General features: G+C 47.4%; 1 protein-coding gene across 1 annotated transcript; it reads left to right on the top strand.

Annotated features, from left to right (window-relative positions):
* Window positions 1–5,748: 5,748 nt before the first annotated feature.
* Window positions 5,749–8,666, top strand: LOC115600134 (ankyrin repeat domain-containing protein 7-like). The gene is made up of 7 exons (XM_030468361.1): window positions 5,749–5,972; window positions 6,380–6,494; window positions 6,752–6,925; window positions 7,049–7,155; window positions 7,545–7,682; window positions 8,231–8,411; window positions 8,634–8,666. The coding sequence occupies exons 1-7, from the start codon at window positions 5,749–5,751 to the stop codon at window positions 8,664–8,666; spliced, it is 972 nt and encodes a 323-aa protein (XP_030324221.1).
* Window positions 8,667–12,858: the final 4,192 nt, after the last annotated feature.

Here is a 12,858-nt window from a genome sequence, read left to right as displayed (position 1 = left end):
AGAAGAAAATCTGCAGTAGGATAACGTGCTCACTTTGTTTCCCCAGCGCCTGTTACAGGGCACCAAAATTCTCACTTTTATTACTGGAAGACACTGTTTAATATTAAACCTAGTTTATTCTAAATCTGGTTTCCCCACGCAGTCCTATTTGTAGGTAACTTGGGGGTCAAGTTTCTTTCAGCTGCCTGTTTAGTGCATTTCTGTGTCTGATTCAGCTGTGAAAACCACCACCAACAAAAAAAAGCCCTTCCGTGAATTTACTCTTGATGTATTTCCAGCTCCTATCAAGCAGTGAAGTGAAATGTCTCCGTGACCCATTTGGTAATTGTTTTGCTTTTTTATTGAATGTCGACATTGTCACTGATGCCTGTCCCTCATTTCTATCATTTCTGACAGAAAACGTTGTGTAATAGCTTTTCAGTTGCCCCAGCCCCTCCACTCTTGCTTCTTCATGCCCTCCACTCTGCCATCTTAAATAATCTGTATATAATGACACAGCCTTGGATCCTCTCTGTACCTTCAGCACAGGCTGGGAGGGGTCCTGGTGGGCACCAAGTTGATCGTGAGCCAGCAATGTGTCCTAAGTTCAAAGAAGAAATATGGTCTCCTGGGCTGCGAGATACTGGGCTTTCCAGTATAAAATTCCACCCCAAAATTCCATCTCTTACTTCCTTTGACAAAATCCAAAGCTTGGAAAATTTTTCCTTGTGCCTGTCAAAAACGCTGACATGTTTAAAAACTTTTTATTGAGAGAGATGTAAGTAAAGCAGCGTGCTGCAGCGCGCAGGGCGGCCTGGGGGCTGCAGCCCCACCACCGGATTGCGCCTTCAATAAGGTGAAGCCGGCCCTTTATACTTTTCATAAAGCCCTTCCCCCTCAGTCTCCCATCAGTTCATCATTGGTTCCCATCCCGCGGGCTCTCCCAGCACTGGTTCTTGCTTCGCGGGCTTTGCTCTGTTGCCGATGGGAATGGTTTCACGTTTTGCGGGCTTCACTCTGCTGCTGAGGGGAATGGTTTCATGTTACGTCCCTGTTTCGCGGGCCCCTGCAGTCGGCCCCTCCTCCTGTTTTTCTGGCTTTTCTTCCTTAAAGTACACTTACAAATACACTCCAAAACAACATGATACAACAAACTATCTGAACAAACTGACCAAACAAATATTATTAAGCTGAAAGATACACTCAACAAAACAATAAACTACAATTTTAAACCCTTATTTTTCACAATGCCTGTCTTTAACTTTTGTCTTTTTCCTTCCCCATCCTGCTTCCAGGGAAGCATATACCAGAGGAAAGAAGGAAAAGCATTTCTGTTTATCCAAAGAGCCCTTCTCTGATGATGATGATGATGGTCCCGTACCTATTCTTGTGTCCTATTTGCAAAGCCCTCCTGACTGATGCAACTTTTATCACCTGCTGTGGGAACAGTTATTGTGAAGAATGAAAGTGTTCCTTGCATGTTTCTTAGTTCAAAACAATCACATCTGATGTTCTGAGAGCAGAAACAGGAGATAACAAAGTTGCTTTGTTTCCAGTTCTGTTTCATCCTGAAGTCTATCCTGAAGGATGCTTCTTACAGAAAGGGGAAAACAAGCAGGAAGCTCTTTTCCCTTTTTATGTGTCTGGTTAAATCCCCTTTACACACAGAAGGAGGAGTATGAGCAGAGTGTGTAATTGTGCAGGTGCTGACAGTCTTAGATACCAAACTATCTTGTCCACAGCCCTTTCTCTTATATAAAACTACTCTGGTGACTTACTGCTGACTAGAAAAAAACAAAACAAACCCACCACTATTTGAATATTTAAATAGTTAAATATTTAATCCTTCAGAACTCAGGATGTTTTCCTGATCACTGTTTTCTTTCCTAAGCTTGAGGCTGGTGACTTCAACTCTACTGGGCAGTGGGAAGAAGACAGATGAAACATCAAGGCACAGCCTAATCCCACCTTCAAATGCTACAGCAGTGAAATACCAAAGCCGTGTGGTTATTTGGTACATACTAGACATTTTTTTTACACTACTGTACATTTTATCCTCATGCTTTCCACCCAAGATCTTACTCAGCCTTTTACCATATATGTATTTTTATGATTGATTAAAACTCAAAAATTTGCCTTTTTTCTTTAAAAACCATTTTGATGATTCTAATTCCACACAGGTATTAGAACAGCATTACTGGAGTCGGAGGAACATACCTGCCAAGCCTGCCAGCAGAGGTTTCTCCTGATGCTCCAGTTGCCAACAAGTGCTTACCCCAGGTAACATGATGACTTTTACATAAACTGTTGTGAGAAAAGTCTATCTGGAAAAAGCTGAAAGGGAAGAGTTTACATCTCCTTACACAAGGCTACATTGAATAAGGCCAAAACAAATGATTGGAAAATTCAATGCTGTTGATTTATGACAATTCTGAGTTTTTTCAGTTTAGTCATCTCAAATGGCCAAGCTGCTTTCTCTCAGCTGGAGGGAATGGTGTTGTAGTTTTATCTATTTTTTGCATTGTCAAGTTAGTCCTTCTTTTTGGTTTAGAATTGTTGTAGGTAAATTGTAAGGGAGCATTGTGCCTGTAAAAGCTTAAATGATAAAACAAAACTCAGAATCTTTGTATTTTGTTTGCACCTGAAGTTGCAGCTACACTGGAGTGTCTGACATAACCAGAATGCCATCGTGTTGTTTCAATATGCTTTTTCATTGTGGTTGGTAAACATGAAAAAGTAAACCAAGACAAATTTCATTCTAAAATGTTCCCTAAACCATGCAGGAATTCTAAAATGTTTTTTCTGAGGTGTTCACATTTTGCATTTGCATGCAGTATATATTTCTTCACATTTGCCATGTTTTATTTCTCGGGGTTATGTTGTAAGAAAGGAGAATTGGACTAAAGGTCAAACTTATTTTAACAGGGAGAAGAAGATGTCCAAACTCTATGAGTTACAGACAGGTGTAGTCAGGAATTGAGGGACTACAAAAACTTCAAAAGGAGCATAGGTGTTTGTTTTCCAGGTGACTGCTTTGCATGTCCACAATGGAGAAGCAGATAACCAGGGGGCTTGAGCACCTCTGCTGCCAAGATGGGCTGAGAGAGTTGGGGCTGTTCAGCCTGGAGAAGAGAAGGCTCTGCGGGGGCCTTAGAGAACCTTCCAGTCCATGAAGGGGCTACAGGAAAGCTGGGGAGGGGCTTTTCACCAGAGAGAGTAGTGACAGGACAAGGGGTAATGGTTTTAAACTGAAAGGGGATAGATTTAGGTTAGATATTAGGAAAACATTCTTCCTCATGAGAGTGGCAGGATACTGAAATAGGTTGCCTAGAGAAGTTGCTGATGCCCTTCCCAGGAAGTGTTCAAGGCCAGCTTGGATGAGGCTTTGTGACACCTGGTATAGTGGGAGATGCAGAGGCTTGGATCTTGATGATCTTTAAGGTCCCTTCCAACCCAAGCCATTCAGTGATTCTCTCCCTCCTTAGGAGCTGCATCCTGACTTCTCTGCAATACCTGAAAAAGCTTGGGTTTTGTTATGGCAGCTCAGCAGACAGCAGTGAGACTCAGTGCCTGAGGCAAGTTGCTGCTTTTAAATTCTCTCCTGGCTGATGCCCTGCAGTGGGGTGTGGTTGGTGGCTAATTACAGTCATTAGTGGCTCAATTCAAAAGCTGAGCTGCCTGTGGAAGGTCAGGCTGGTGCTGTGGCTTGCAGAGGATGTGTTTGCAGCAGGGAACTGTAGAGAAGATTAACCTGGTGCCTTGAGTTGCCAGTGAGTGGGTGTGGGTCCACCTGTGCCTGGTTGGGACAGGCCCCCTATTGGGCATGAGCAAGACCAGGGGGCCAGTGGAGGTGGGACACACCCACAGAGCAGAGCTCACTCTTGTGTGAGGCGGTGGGGGGGCCGGCGGCTCATCGAGCCTCGGGAGCAGGGAAGGCTCCTCCCGCTACATTTGGTGGAGAATGTGAGCAACTTGTGAAGAGCTGGCAATGGGAACATTACCCCTGATTTGAAAAAAGTGCCTGGGCTAACACTCTCCCTGAAAGGTATGACCAGCAAGCTCTTTGGATTGGAAGCCCCTGAGCAGAGGGAAGCCAAGATAAGGATTCTCTCTTTGGAAACCCCTGAGCAGAGGGAAGTCAAGAGAAGAGCAGATACAGGAGGGAGAAGAACAACTCAAGTCGGAAAAGCAGAGACTTTGTGAAAAGTGCCTGGGCTGACATTGAACGGTTTGCCTAGGCTGCAGCAGTGTGAGAAGCTAGGATTAAATCCCGTAAGCTATAAGTGTATGTTTGTATGTTTAAGTTGTGTCAGTCTTAGAAGCTAGGGTTAAATCCTGTAAGTTATGTATGTTTGTGTCAGTCGAAGCTAGGGTTAAATCCCGTAAGATATATGTGTAAAAATGTGTAAAAATCCTGTAATCAGTGTTGTAAAAATGTGTGTGTGTAAAAATCCTGTAAGCTAGGGCAAACCGGGAAAGCTTTAAGAAAAAAAAAAAAAGGGGGGGGGGAAATGTAGAGAAGATGAACCGGGTGCCTTGAGTTGCCAGTGAGTGGGTGTGGGTCCACCTGTGCCTGGTTGGGACAGGCCCCCTATTGGGCATGAGCAAGACCGGGGGGCCAGTGGAGGTGGGACACACACCCACAGAGCAGAGCTCACTCTTGTGCGAGGCGGTGGGGGGTCCGGCAGCTTGTCGAGCCTCGGGAGCAGGGAAGGCTTCTCCTGCTACAGGGAACTTTGAGGTGATTGTCTGTGTAGCTGGGTGTGACACATGTGGCATGGTGACAGTTAACATTTGTGTTAACATTTTCCCCAGAGTTAGGGAAAAGATAGTTGTCCTGCCAGTAATTCCTGGTAGGCCAGGAGAATTCTAGATGTCCATTTCCCTCTAGTTATGGGTTAGACTTGTCTAGGGAAACACCCTGTACTTGTACAATGGCAGTGGAACTTCTGCAGTGAGTTATGTGCAGTGAGAGGAAGCTAGGTTTGCCATTAATTTAATTAACTTGCTGTTAATTTCAGCAAGTGCAACTACTTACAAGAGACTTAGCTGAAAGCAAAAGTACAAAACAGAAAATCACCTTTATCCTGTCTCAAACCAGGACAAGATGACAAGTGAGAGACAAGAAGTGGGTTACACAAGAAGGGTTATTTTACCCTCTCTAGCTACTCCTTTGAATTGGGTATGAAAAAACCTCTCCAGGAGCAGAACTTACCCGTTGTTTGTATGACTCATAGAGGTGGGGGAGAGTTTCTCAGCCTCTCTCAGATACTTAAGGGACCATTGTCACCTGTAGTGGCAACGAATGAATGCTGAGGCTTAAACCAATGCAAGGTTTAAGGATTAAAGGAGCCTTTTCCTTCCCTTCAGCCCCCTTCCCCCTGTGAACTGGTTCAGCCCCTTCCCCCCCTTCCCCCGCCCGCAGGTCGTTCGGCCCCGCCCCCCGTTGCCCCTGGTGACTGCCGTTAGTGGCGACTCTGCCGTTGTGGCTCCTGTACTGAGCTGCGCTGGGCTGCGTCTCTCCGGCTGCTCCCAGTCCTTGACGTTGGTTTGCTCTTTTCTCCCGCCTCGTCCCTGCCTTTCCCCTTGCATCCACCTCATCCCCGTCTGTCTCCTCCCTCCCCTGTCCCTGTTTTTGCCCTTCCCTTGTCCTTAACCCCCACCCTTCCAGCCCTTCCCCACCCAACCCTTAACCCACCCTTCCGGCTCTGCCGGGTGCCTCCTGCTGCTCCCGCGGGGCCATGCCCTGCACCCTGCAGAGCTCCCGGAATGGGGCTCTTCAGCAGGAAGCGTCACCGTCGCTACAGGGCTGTGCCCCGTTACAATCCTGTGTGGCCCCGTGGTGATGCCGCCAGCACCAGCGGCCCTGAGTTTGAGGTGAAAGATCTGAACAGGCTGCCCCACGCTGCCACCCACGGTCACCTGTCCTGGCTGAGGTTCTGGCACTCATGGGTCAAGATTTGGGGCATCGACTGCCGTGACAGGGAGAATCGGTGAGGGGCTGTGGGCAGCATGCTCGGGTGGCCTGTGGGAGCATCCCTCCTGCAGGGTTTGTGTGGGATCCCCTTGGAGCTGATTGCTTGCAAAGCAAGATGTGCCCTGTCAGCTGGGAGGGGGAACTCGAGAGCTTTCCAATGCTGGGAGCTGCTGGGTGGGTGCCAGTGCTCCTGGAGGTGCTGGGCTGCTGCTTGGCCCTGCTCTCCCTGCAGAGTTCTCTTGCAGCTGCTGAGGCCTCCCCAGGTCTCTCCTGCCCTGTGGGTGATGTGTGCGGGGTTGCAGCAGCAGCAGCAGCAGGTAGCAAGAGCAGCAGGGTCTGGTCAGGGTCCCCCAGGCTGGGTGATGCCACAGCTTTGGTTGTTTCCTTTTCTGTCAGTGTTAAGCTCCCATGTTTGATTCTCAGGACACCTCTCCATCTGGCGTGTGCAAATGGCCACACAGAGGTCGTCACATTTCTCGTAAGGCACCGCTGCCAGTTGGATGCTGGTGACAGTCTCAGGAGAACACCCCTGATGACGGTGAGTGAGAGAAGTTCTGCTCTTGGAAGAGGGGCTTCTTGACTGTGCATGAAAGGAGAGGTGTCTGGCAGGACTCTGTAGGCAGAGCTGTGCGGAAACACGCCTGTTGGGTTTGGAGTGGAACAGGCACCTGTCAGATCATCTTTGCAGGTGCTCTTCTTTCCCAGTGGTCAGAAGCTGGGCGAGCTGTGATGGAGTGAAATGTGATTTTGGAAGTCTTTCATTTTTTTGTGTGTGTGTGTGTGTGTTATTCCCAGGCAGTACAGCTCAGAGAACAAGACTGTGTGACTTTTCTGCTAGAGCAGGGTGCCGACCCAAATCTTGCAGACATCGATGGCAACACTGCCCTCCAATTGGCCATCCTGGCTCGTAGTAAAAAACTCGTGGGGCTGTTACTCAGGCATGGTGCCAAAGTGGATGCCAAGAATAAGGTAAATGTTTATATTTCTTCAAGAAGTCCTTTCAGAAAGTTGCATCGATATTTCTTTTACAGATTTTTTTTTAAATTTTTTTTACTTTGATTATTAACATGATGCATTTCTCTGACTTTTCAGAAGGGCAGTACCCCACTAACTCTTGCTATCACTGAAGAACACGAGGAGATATTAGAAGATCTCCTGAAAGCAGGAGCTGATGTGCATGCTCGAGATGAGCATGAAAGGTAAGGGGTTTATCCAGGAGAAGGAGGGGGTGCAGAAAGAAGGAGGGTGTCCAGGAGGAGGTGGGGATCCAGGAAGAGGAGGGCATCCAGGAAGAGGAGGGGGTCCAGGAAGAGAAGGGGATTCAGAAGGAGGAGGGGATCCATAAGGAGGAGGGGGTCCAGGATTAGGAGGGGATCCAGGATTAGGAGGGGGTCCAGAAGGAGGAGGGGGTCCAGGAAGGAGGAGGGGGTTCAGGAAAGCAAAGACTTTGGTTTGCTCCTTGAGTGTTTATCCAAATGTGTTCATTGTAAAGTAAAGGGGAAAATACTTCTGAGAGCAAGCAGGGTTGAAAATAATGACTGTGTCTGTGTCAGATGATCCATGGCACTGCATGTTTTGAATCTTTCAGAACCCCACTCATGATTGGTGCTTCTGTTGGGGAGATGTATTTGGTCAAAGTTCTCCTTTCTCACGGAGCCAATTTTTCCCATGAAGACAAAGATGGGAGGATAGCTGTGGATTATGCTGATCTCCATGGCCATTTACGGTAACCTTTGAACTTCATGATTAGAATAAGTGGTGTAGTCTATTCCTCTTCCAGTAAACCTCTTCCAGTCTTATTTTCACACCTTAAAGTGCCTCTTCCCTATAGATTTGTTCCTTGTCCCACGTATTCTGTCTCTTCCTTTTCCACTGAACCTCTTCTGGTCTTATTTTCACACCTTAAAGTCTCTCTTCCCTATTCCCTTTTATCTTCCTTTGGGAGGGTGAAAGGGGGGGGTACCAGAGCAATTCTGTCACCTGGGCTTTTGGTTAGCACTGAGATTCTCTCAGGTGGTTATGTGTGCCTAAAAGGCAGGCTGAAAAAATGTTCTGAGCAGGAGTTAATAACTTGGAAGGTGGGAATGTGCATTTATAGGGTGAATGTGACTGCAGGGAATGCTGGAGTGAGTTCTGTGTGTATTACCCTTAGGAATACTGAGGAGTTTATGAATTTTTATAAATATTTGCAGGGAGGATAATAAATTGGTGTTAACTGTTGTGCCAGCATGTGGTTCTTTTTACCAACTTTATTTCCTCTCTTTCTCTGTGCAGTGTAAGTCAGTACCTGGCAAAACTGGAGGACACAGCAGAAGCTCCTGCAGGGGATGCACTTGGATCTCCTGAGCAGGCAGGAGCTGCTGGAGGGATAAAAGAAAAACCAGAGCAGGAGAACACAGGAGAAGCTCCTGTGTGTGATGCAGAAGATACCAGCATAGTCATCACTCCTGATCAGGCAGGAGCTGCTCCAATTTTTTGGGGTGCACCTGCTGTGCACAGAGGAGGTAGGATCCTTAACTATGGAGGAGCTCAAGAGGAAAATGATGTGTTCTTTTCTTGAGGTGGTTTGTATTGTCAGCACTGACTGTGCTCCCTGGTGACTTCAGTGCAGGCCTCAGGAGGAGCAGCACAAGAAGCTTTGTGAATGTGCTGATTTGTTACTTTTTGGCCTTGTCAGGCTGTTGTGATTTGTGTGCTCCATGTCTACTGACAGGATTGTGCTCCATGTCTACTGACAGGATTGTGTCCTACAGAATTAATTTTTTAATATAAATGAACTCTAGATTGGGACCTGTTCTTCTTTCAGCTTTTTTAAGTGTGTTATATCAGAGCTGTGTGTCAAATGGACAGCAGAGAGTGTTCAGGGAGCACTTATTGGCATTAACAGTGCAGTCTGGCTGGCACTGCAAAGCACATCATGAGAGTCCCTTTGCTGTGCTGCAGCAACAGAGGGTTAGAGGGTAAGCTGGGGTGATCCTGAGAGACCTTCTGGGGTCCTCTGAAGTGTATGTTTTGGGGAGGAGTCCTTGTGCCACATCCATTTCATGTGCTTGTGGTCAAATCAAGAGAAGCAGCACTGCCTCCTGCTCTGAGGCAAATGTTACAGCCCTGTCACCAGGGAATTGGGTGTTGGGTACCTGTAATAAGAGAACATTTGTTGGCTTGAAATTTGAGGTGTTACTGAGCAGGATGGGTAGAGAAGCTGGATAGTGATTTGTATTCTAAATAATATAAGAACACAGGGACCTGCACCCACAGGTGCCACACAGAGTGTTCCAGGAGGCACAGAGGTGCATCCGTACACCGACACTCAGGTGTGACTCCTGCAGCAGTCACCACGCCCGTTTGGGTCCAGTTATGGCCAGTTTCATTCCGTAGGAGCTGTAGAGTTGTCCATGTTAAATGTTTGTGTGTACTGTTTCATTGTTAGCTTGCCAAATCTAATGTCAGCATGTCATTGAATCTTTGAACAGCCACAGATGACCTTTGTGAAGGAGGCTCAATAAGGTGAGACTTTACAAACCCCTCCCACTTGCTTGAAGGGTGATTTTAGAGACGTAGCACTCATTTTGCTTTTTTTTTGAAGGAGTTCTGAGGTGGAGGGAAATGATGCCAATTGGAGTGATTCTGAAGAATCAGTCTGTTTTAGCCCTAAGGTATGGTGCATTTCCAGGAAAAGTGTCCTTTAAAAATAAATGAGGCAAGTTTTCTCTGGGATTGAAAGACACTGCAGTTCCAGGCAACATTGTTTTCTCTGTCATTGTTTCTGTCAGTTTTGGCAAAGAGACCTGTAGCTGTGGCAGAGCAAGCAGTAGATTTGTGGTTTGGGGCCAAAAGTCATAGGTACACAGTCACATTATTTTATTTCTTCTTGTTCATTTGGATCAGCATCTGCTGCTGCTGCTGGGATTCTGTAGTGATGGGGAACTTGAGTGTGGTAGTTCAACCCACTCACTAATGCTGGAGATGCCAGCCAGCATCTTTAGTTTTAACATGTCCCCAGCTTTCTGCTTTTGAGAGTTGTGTGTGTTGGGCCATGCTAAGAAGTGTTTGAAAAGATTTTTTCCTGATGGTATTTCTGAGGGGAATAGGGCAGGCATCCTGTTGGTGTGTGGCATCTGGGGCAGGGCTGGGCAGAGGGGTCTGGAGTCCTGAGTAACACCTCAGGGCAGAGTGGAGCACATTATTCCCACTTTGGGGACATGGTTTAGTGGTGTTGGTTTCCGAGTTGGACTGGAGGATCCTAGAGGTTTTTTCCAGCCTTACTGATTCTGTGGTTCTGTGATTCTGTCCACACAGGAGGCATTGGCCCAGCTCCAGAGGGAAAGCCATTTATTCCATCAGCTGCTGCACAGGGATGCTTTAATGACATTTTCCACAAACTCTGCTGAAAAGCAAGTTTCCACGCTGGAAAAGATGAACAAGGAATTAAAGGCCGAGTGTGCTGGTTTAAGAGAACAAGTCTTAAACTATGAGGCTGAAAAACTAAAAAAAAGGGAGGTAAAGGACACACTTTTTGCAGTGTTGAAGGCTCTGAGCAGTGTTTTGCTGTTCATTTCTGCCTTCTGTCTTTTGGGACCTGCCTGTTCCTCAAAAAAGTCAATTTCAGCCACTAAGCTTTCTCTTCTCTTTTTTGTGATGTGCAGCAATCTTTAATTTTCTTCTTTGTGGCTGTGTTAGGCTAATTAACTGGTCAGAAGACTGGTTAGGATGTTAGTTAAAGTTTTTTTCTGCAAATTCCACCAGTCCCAGGCAGAGCAAAGCTTTAAAAGTTGCTGTGTACCCATTTTGTTAATCTTTACTTTCTGGAAAACAGGAACAAGTCCTGTTGAGTAATTAGACACTGGTGTGCTGTTTGTCTGTGAATAGTGATGTGCACAGTGCTTTAAAATTTCATTTCTTTCTTTCTCTCAACCCCAGAGCGTTTGAGTGAGGTGAATACCTGCATGTGTCAGATAACCACCTTATTCTTATTCCTGGAGTGTATAGAGGATAATTTCCTGCTCCAGCTAGTAAATGAGCCCACTAGGGATGCAGCCTCACTTGACCTTCTTTTCACAAACAGAGAGGAGCTGGTGGGAGATGTGGTGGTCGGTGGACGCCTGGGACTTAGCGACCATGAAATAATAAAGTTTTCAATATTCAGGGATACAAGGAGGGTCGTCAATAAGACCTCTACGCTAGACTTCCGGAGGGCAGATTTTGGCCTATTCAGAAGACTTGTTCAGAGTATACCCTGGGAAACAGACCTTGAAAACAGAGGGGTACAGGAGGGATGGTCGTACTTCAAGGAACAAGTTTTGAAAGCACAGGAGCAGGATGTCCCAGTGTGCCGAAAGGCGAGCCGGCGGTGAAGACGACCGGCCTGGCTGAATTGGGAGACTCTGAAAGAAGTTAGGGTTAAGAGGAGGGCCTACCAATTGTGGAAAAAAGGGCTAACTACTGAGGAGGAATTAAGGAATATTGTTAAGTCATGTCGAAAGAAAATCAGAGAGACAAAGGCACGATGTGAACGGAATCTCGCCACCTCTGTGAAGGATAACAAAAAGTCCTTCTACAGATACATCAGCAGCAAAAGAAGGGGCAAGGAAAACATCCATCCTTTACTGGACACGGGTGGGAATATAGTTGTCAAAGATGAAAAAAAGGCTGAGGTATTTAACACCTTCTTTACCTCAGTTTTCAGCAGAAAGACAGGTTACCCTGAAGATGGATGTCTTCTGGAGCTCATGGAAAGTGACATGAATCTAAACACCCCCCCTGTAATCCTAAGGGACACAGTCAGTGACCTACTGAGATGCTTGGATCCCCACAAGTCTATGGGACCAGATGGGATCCACCCAAGGGTAATGAAGGAGCTGGCAGAAGAGCTTGCCAAGCCTCTCTCTATCATCTACCAACAGTCCTGGCTCACTGGGGACATCCCAGATGATTGGAAGTTGGCGAATGTCACGCCAATCCACAAAAAGGGCCGGAGAGAGGACCCAGGAAACTACAGGCCCGTCAGCCTGACCTCAGTGCCTGGCAGGGTCATGGAACAGATCATCCTCAGTGCAATCACACAGCACCTGCAGGATGGGCAAGGGATCAGACCCAGCCAGCACAGGTTTAGGAAGGGCAGGTCATGCCTGACCAACCTGATCTCCTTTTATCATCAGGTGACCCGACTGGTGGATGAGGGGAAGGCTGTGGATGTGGTCTACCTGGACTTCAGCAAGGCCTTTGACACCGTCTCCCACAGCATCCTCCTGAAAAAACTATCAGCCCGTGGCTTGGACAGGAGCACCCTGTGCTGGGTTAAGAACTGGCTGGAGGTCCGGGCCCAGAGAGTGGTGCTGAATGGGGCTGCATCCAGTTGGCAGCCGGTCACTAGTGGTGTCCCCCAGGGATCAGTGTTAGGCCCGGTTCTGTTCAATATCTTCATTGATGATCTAGATGAGGGGATTGAGTCCATCATCAGCAAATTTGCAGACGACACTAAGCTGGGGGGAAGTGTCGATCAACTGGAAGGCAGGAGGGCTCTGCAGAGGGACCTGGACAGACTGGAGAGTTGGGCTGATTCCAACAGGATGAGGTTTAACACGGCCAAGTGCCGGGTCCTGCACTTTGGCCACAACAACCCCATGCAGCGCTACAGGCTGGGGACAGAATGGCTGGAGAGCAGCCAGGCAGAAAGGGACCTGGGAGTCTGGATTGACAGGAAGCTGAACATGAGCCAGCAGTGTGCCCAGGTGGCCAAGAAAGCCAATGGCATCCTGGCCTGTATCCGGAACAGCGTCGCCAGCAGGTCCAAGGAAGTGATTCTGCCCCTGTACTCAGCCCTGGTGAGGCCACACCTTGAGTACTGTGTCCAGTTCTGGCCCCCCCAGTTCAGGAAGGATATCGAGGTCCTGGAGCAGGTC

This window comes from Calypte anna, chromosome W (genome assembly GCF_003957555.1).
Source record: "Calypte anna isolate BGI_N300 chromosome W, bCalAnn1_v1.p, whole genome shotgun sequence".
Classification (NCBI taxonomy): domain Eukaryota; kingdom Metazoa; phylum Chordata; class Aves; order Apodiformes; family Trochilidae; genus Calypte; species Calypte anna.
The sequence above is the reverse complement of the archived record's forward strand: the minus strand, read 5'-3'. Positions and strand labels throughout refer to the sequence as shown.